This window comes from Poecilia latipinna, unplaced genomic scaffold (genome assembly GCF_001443285.1).
Source record: "Poecilia latipinna isolate Pla-1442-1.1 unplaced genomic scaffold, P_latipinna-1.0 Scaffold3489, whole genome shotgun sequence".
Classification (NCBI taxonomy): Eukaryota; Metazoa; Chordata; class Actinopteri; order Cyprinodontiformes; family Poeciliidae; genus Poecilia; species Poecilia latipinna.
In genome coordinates, this window is record NW_015116105.1 from 21,937 (window position 1) to 28,616 (window position 6,680).

Consider the following 6,680-nt stretch of genomic DNA (forward strand, 5'->3'; position numbering starts at 1 on the left):
GCAAATATTTAACAGATATACTTTTACAAGGAAATTAATACAATTTGGTTATTGCTGCTCTTGGCCAGCAGAGGGACCTCTAATAATACTGTTACATTCACACCTTTCACATTGAACCTTTTTCATATGAACATAAAAGTATTTAAACTAGATTTTGTACTACTTAAAGACTAAAGCTCATTGTTGATCAAATTTTGGTTTCCTTGCCTACAGTGGCACGTATATGATTGTGTACAGCAGAATAAGAAAAAAACTAAGTATTGAGAAAAAGACAGCAATGTCACTTAGTCGGAACACTTTATTTAGCTTTAGGAGATATCTGTACATAAAATCCCTTGAACTTTTCTGAAATTCAGTGAAAGCATAACTCGTGCTCTGCTTTGGAAACAAAAACAAGACCAAATGAGTGTCATTTCACTCGAAGCTAGAGAGGAAATTCAAAACAATCTGCTTGAGTTTAGCATCAGAAGCTTCAGATATTTTCCCATCAGCCCTGCAAAGAAGAGCAAAACTGTTACAACGCATTCTTACAAAGGGGAAAAAATAGATGCAATATCCATTTCTTACTTGATAGCTGCCAGCAAGTCTTGCTGCTGACTCAAGATGTGCTGAAGGAAAGCTTTTTCAAACTTGGTGATCTTGCTTGGTTCCATCTTGTCAAGGTGTCCTCTCACTCCAGCATAAATGACTGCTACCTGTTCTTCAATGGCCATCGGAGCTGAAAGATTAAAAGAAAAAAAAACAGGCAATTAGAGTTGAGAATGAATCTCATCCCCATAAAAACCTGGAACAAGCAGCTGACACTCACAGTACTGCCCCTGTTTAAGGAGTTCAGTTAGACGAACCCCACGGTTCAGCAGCTGCTGCGTGGCGGCGTCCAGATCAGAACCGAACTGAGCGAAGGCGGCCACCTCTCGATACTGGGCCAGCTCCAGCTTCATCGTACCGGCCACCTAACGACGGGCAGCACAGGTTGCTTAAAGTGAAGCATTTGACAACAGAGGATACCTCTGCTTCAGGCCCTGAAGCAGGACTAACCTGCTTCATGGCCCTGGTCTGGGCAGCGGATCCGACCCTTGACACCGACAGACCGACGTTGATCGCTGGACGAATACCTTTGTAGAACAGCTCGGTCTCCAGGAAGATCTGTGTGAGGAAACCGCATTTAAGGAAAAGCTAGAAACTGAGCCTATCGGCATCCAGCATGACAAATCAGCTGCTCGCCTGTCCATCTGTGATGGAGATGACGTTTGTTGGAATGTAGGCCGACACATCTCCAGCCTGTGTCTCAATAACAGGAAGGGCAGTGAGGGAGCCGCCGCCAAAGTTATCGTTCATCTTGGCAGCTCTCTCCAGCAGACGGGAATGCAAGTAGAAGACGTCCCCGGGGTAGGCCTCGCGACCTGGGGGACGGCGGAGCAACAGGGACATCTGACGATAGGCGACAGCCTGCAGAGACGATCAACAAGGTTTAGTCAATGTCCAATCCAGGACCTTGGTGCTATCTTTTCTAAATCCCCCACCCCCGAGGCAGAAGTTGAAGTTTCACCTGCTTTGACAGATCGTCGTAGATGATGAGGGCATGCTTTCCGTTGTCTCTGAAATACTCCCCCATGGAGCAGCCAGAGTAGGGAGCCAAGTACTGCAGAGGCGCAGCATCGGAGGCAGTGGCCGATACCACGATGGTGTACTTCATAGCATCGGTGTCTGTCAGCCTCTTCACCAGCTGAGCCACAGTGGATCTCTTCTGGCCAATAGCAACGTAGATGCAATACAGCTTTTTCTTCTCGTCAGTTCCGTCGTTGAAGCGTTTCTGGTTGATGATGGTGTCGATGGCGATGGCGGTTTTGCTGCAAAACAAACGCGGAAACCTTAGCTGACATCCAGAGTGATATACAAATGATGAATATCTATATCCCTTGATATTTTTTAATCACAATACAACCAGAAACTTCAATAGTTTATTCACAGTTGGAATACAGTCTGGACCTAACATTGGAATATGCTAGAACCATTGCATATTATCTCTGACTGTATGTCTGGTGTCATTGTCCTGCTGGGAAGTGAACCTCCACACTAGTCCAAAGATTTTTGCAGCATCAAACAGGTTTATTTAGCCTCGTCTATCTTTTCCCATTAATTCCAACCAACTTCCATGTCCCTGTTTAGGAAAAACAGCCACTACCATGATTATATTTCATTCTAGATGTTTGGGGTGATGCTTGGAGTTCCCACGGTGACAAACTGGAAGACAAACAGCTCCAGTGTCCCTTAAATTAGTTCATCACTGCAGAAGAAATTACTATATAATAATAATTAAACTTACAGAAGTTATGTGGAACCCAAAATCCCACTTTAATTGCTGCAAGGGCAAATAAAATCACTACGAATAACATCTCCGCATGCTGAGTGATTAAAATATTCTCTTTGAGCAGCATCCCGTTACCCAGTCTGCCTGTCTCCGATGATGAGCTCACGTTGTCCACGGCCAATGGGGACCAAGCTGTCCACGGCTTTGATGCCGGTCTGCATGGGCTCCCTCACAGAGATACGGGGAATGATACCAGGGGCTTTCAGACCCACACGCCTGCGCACCTTGGAGCCGAGAGGGCCCTTTTGGAGAGAACAGAGAAACAAAGTCATTATGTTTCTTCTAGCAACTAAGAACTTGTGGAATTAATATTAGAACAACCCCCGAAAGACAACGCAACAACCCAAGGGAGCAATAAATTAAAATGAGTACCTTTCCATCAATGGCATTTCCCAGAGCATCAACAACTCTGCCTAGGAGTTCTTCACCAACAGGCACATCGACGATGGCGCCAGTTCTTTTGACGATGTCGCCCTCTTTGATCAGCTTGTCATTACCAAACACCACAACACCGACATTGTCAGGCTCTAAGTTCAGGGACATGCCCTGGAAAAGAAAACGCTTGATTTCAGAAGCAGTCATCAAATGCACACACAACAAAATTATAGATGTTAAATAAGTGCAAAGATTCAGCACTTGGAATAAGAAACCAACTTTGTTTATCAAGCAAAAATAAACAAAGATACAGTTTCTCCAGGTAGAGAACTGAATCTAAGGTTTACACCATCACCTTGAGACCAGAGGAGAACTCCACCATCTCCTCTGCCTGCACATTCCTGAGGCCATACACTCTGGCAATACCGTCACCAATGGACAGGACACGGCCAGTCTCCTCTAAATCGGAGCTGGTGTCGGCTCCCATGATCTTCTCCTCCAAAATGGATGACACTTCAGCTGTGCCTTTACAGCGTAAATTTTTAAAAAATAAATAAACTTGTTACGAATAAATCCAAAAATTCATAAAGACCTGCAGGAGCTTCCTGACACACTGACCTGTTTTTTGGAGCCGGTGCTGGGCGGTGTGCAGATTCTTGGCTCCGACGCATGCTGCCGCAACGTTCTTAGATACCTTTGACACAGAAAGAAATAAGTGAATTAAATTTATGTCGTTAGAGAGCATACGCCGATCAAATGTTTCAAGGTGTACCAAGGTTACATTTCAAAACTGCTTAAACTTTAAATAATTTTGTCCCTACTTTAAGGGATGTAGGCATTGGGATGCCAGAGAAACTGCCTGAATCATAATATGCCTTGTCACAGGATCGACTAAAAAAAAGTCAGAAGTTATGATTAAATTATTAAAAATTCCTCTACTGTACTTTCAACCAAAACACATTACTACATGCCAAAGCTGAAAGGATAGGGAGGTTTTTTGTTTGTTTGGATTTTTTTTAATTTTTTTTTTTTTTTTTTTTACTATATTTGTACAACGTAAGCATTTAATGCAAGCTCAAATTTTGGCTGATATGACTAGATCATTAAAAAGTTTGTGAAACTATTTTTTTTTTTTAAAAAAAGCATTATATTAACATAATTAAAAAGTCAGGCTCACTTTCACATGAGCCTAAAACTTAACAGGAAGTATTCAAAAAGCAGTGAACAGATTTCACCCCAAAATTAAGACAGTCACTTGAAAACACTTGTTGATTACTGCTGGTTAGAAAATGCTTGCGTTTCAAATATCTCAAAGTGAATAATATGGCAGCAGAACTTGTGTAGAAATATCTAGTTTAATGAAAAAGGATGACAATCCACAGTTTTATGTTACTTATATCTCATCATCTGTACACTTCCCAATCCACTATTGTGGCAGCTAGCTAAAAGAGAAACGAGCCTAACCTTTAACCGATGGCTTAAATTATTAAGCCTTCGTCATAACAGAATCGCTTGTACAGTTTCAATCATCCAGGGAACCAACCTATTATTTATAAATTATTAGCAAGATATTGCAATATCCCAAATGTCTGTCAGCTGCATAATGTCAACAGAGGGGACTGGTAATGTGAAGGGCTCTGTGTCCTCCAGTGCAAAGACAACTGAACAGCAGCGGTTTCAATATGAACGATTCCTTTTTTCATGTCCAGATAAAAGAAAAGCAAAACATAAATAGGTTAGAAGTGCTTACAAATCCAGCTCTTCGTGGTAGGTTGCGGGCAAGAGCCGCTGCGAGGCGAACTGACAGCATGTTTGAGACCTGAAGATACGTCCTGCTCCCGGGGCCGAGAGAGAAGGGTGGCGGATAGGGCGGCGCTGTGTATGGAGGTCACAGCAACCCGGAAGTACTTCAAAATAAACGACGGCGTTAATTGTCTTTTTTTCCCCTATCTTTCTTTAATTTTTACTGAATATAGAAATGTAACTTACCTAATCTTATATGCATAGAAGCCCGTTTCCGCCGCTCTGAAATATATTAAGATTTGTTTTGTTGTTTTTGTATTAGTGACGAGGAAAACGGGTTTCCAAATATGGAACACTGGTTTACTACGTGAATAAATAAAATATTCCTTGTCAGAATTACGTGTACCTTAAAATGTATTAATCTCGTGTCATTTTTTACAATCGATGTCTCAATCATTTTTTTATAATGTACCTCTCTTGCATTGGCCTCAGGGCTTCAGAATGGAGCTGTAATAAGAAAATTATGCCTCACAAAGGCATTTTTTGTGTGTGATTCTGGGTGCAATCTAAAGACGTTTTTCTAAAAACCCGAGCGATCTGGATGCCTTGTACAGCTAAAGTAAACCTAGTAAAGATGTGGGTTTTATTACACAATAGCTTAATAGTTTGATTAAAAAAAATATCTCAGAAACAGTGCAAACTATAAATGTCCGTTTCCAATAGCATAATACCGACTTTTCTTTATTTATTATTCTTTACCAAACAAAATGAGTTCATTAAATAAATTTATGCACATAGATTTTTAATTCATACATGCAGGGTTATTTGTAGCAAAAATAAATAAGAGTAATGAGATATTTTGTCAATTTGTTCTACTGTCAGACTTGTGCCAGTTTTAAAAAAGAAACAAAATCAAACTCAAAATAACACAGATCAGCATCCAAAGGTAGCCAGCATTAACATAAGGCCATATGTCAAGGGTAAGCAAAATAACACTGCTTTTTCAGCATTTGCAAATAAAATTATTGAACTGTTTTTAAACACGTTCCTCAAAGTAAGTTAAGCTGAATTCTTTGTTTGCAAATTTGCAAGTTAAACTATTCGCTGTCACTCACCAAGCTCGAGCCATTTACCTAGTTTACTAGTTCTTAAATCCAGCCTTACTTTCACTGTCATTGCAAGGTCCTTGTCTAAAAAAAATACAAATACAAATCTTATAGAATATCAGTGCTGTTGACTTTATGACATTGTTATGTAGCTTACAAATCTGTAACATGAGTAAATGCAGCAGCGTTCACTAGATCTGGTGCATGTGCTAGAACCATGCTCCTGTTGTGTACACTCTAAAAAGTGTATTTGGGCTGCAGTTCATCTTATGGACTTATTTACATTAATTTCACTTAATTCTTTTGCTTTTCATTTAACTCAAAACTTAAAAATCTTTAACCTTAAAGGAACTTTTCACTTTGACTTTACTTAAAACAATTGAGTTCAATGCCAGTCTGACGTCTGACCAACCCAATTCATTAAGTCCTTCCAACTCAATTTGCTAAGTTTTTATAACTTAATTCATAAGGGGGTTTAAGATGACAAATTTAAGTCACTCTTTCTCAAATCATTTATTTTGTTCTAATAAACATTTAAAATCTCTTTGACTTAATACTACAGAAAGTCAACTTAAACTTTTAAGTAGTTCCAACCTAAATACTCTTTTTTACAGTGTCCTCTAAATACATTCTAACTTAAAAGTTACAATTCTTTTCCTTAAATGACCTTTTTACTTTGACTTTACTTAAAATAATTAAGTTCAGTACCATATTTGTATCCCACGTCTGACACCATGACTCAAGCTCACCAGGGACAGATTCTCTGGTAAGTGACCGTGGCTCTGTGGGTAGTTTGTCTTGTAATCAGAATGTTGGAGGTTAAATTCCAGCTTCCTCCTGCCATATGTTGATGTGCCCCTGGGCAAGGCACTAAACTGTAAATTGTGTATCGGTGTGCGTATGGGTGACTCTAGTGTAAAGTGCTTTGAATGGTCAAAATGGCTGGAAAAGTGCTTTAAAAGTCTTAAAGCACTTTTAAGTGCTTCAAGTAAACTAAATGATTTGAGTAAGTGTAACTCTTCTTATTATGTTGTTGGTCACCTAGCACAACAAAAGATGAAAAACTCCTCACAATGTGATTGACT

At 39.9% G+C, this 6,680-nt stretch overlaps 1 protein-coding gene across 1 annotated transcript; it reads right to left on the reverse strand.

The window, feature by feature from the left end:
* Nucleotides 1-280: 280 nt before the first annotated feature.
* atp5fa1 (ATP synthase F1 subunit alpha) lies at nucleotides 281-4,629 on the reverse strand. The gene is made up of 11 exons (XM_015024022.1): nucleotides 4,497-4,629; nucleotides 3,365-3,440; nucleotides 3,102-3,271; nucleotides 2,744-2,917; nucleotides 2,447-2,613; nucleotides 1,550-1,850; nucleotides 1,225-1,449; nucleotides 1,039-1,146; nucleotides 809-953; nucleotides 568-718; nucleotides 281-493 (listed from the first exon to the last, which is right to left on the reverse strand). The coding sequence occupies exons 1-11, from the start codon at nucleotides 4,554-4,556 to the stop codon at nucleotides 415-417; spliced, it is 1,656 nt and encodes a 551-aa protein (XP_014879508.1). The 5' UTR covers nucleotides 4,557-4,629; the 3' UTR covers nucleotides 281-414.
* Between the last annotated feature and the right edge of the window lie 2,051 nt (nucleotides 4,630-6,680).

What these genes read in the sequence shown, in the direction of transcription:
- atp5fa1 (XM_015024022.1), bottom strand. Translation starts at nt 4,556, where the DNA reads ATGCTGTCAGTTCGCCTCGCAGCGGCTCTTGCCCGCAACCTACCACGA. An exon ending in ATCGGAGACAGGCAGACTGG is followed by an intron (nt 1,851 to 2,446) that starts GTAACGGGATGC and finishes TTTGTTTTGCAG; the next exon opens with CAAAACCGCCATCGCCATCG. An exon ending in ACGACGATCTGTCAAAGCAG is followed by an intron (nt 1,450 to 1,549) that starts GTGAAACTTCAA and finishes TCGTCTCTGCAG; the next exon opens with GCTGTCGCCTATCGTCAGAT.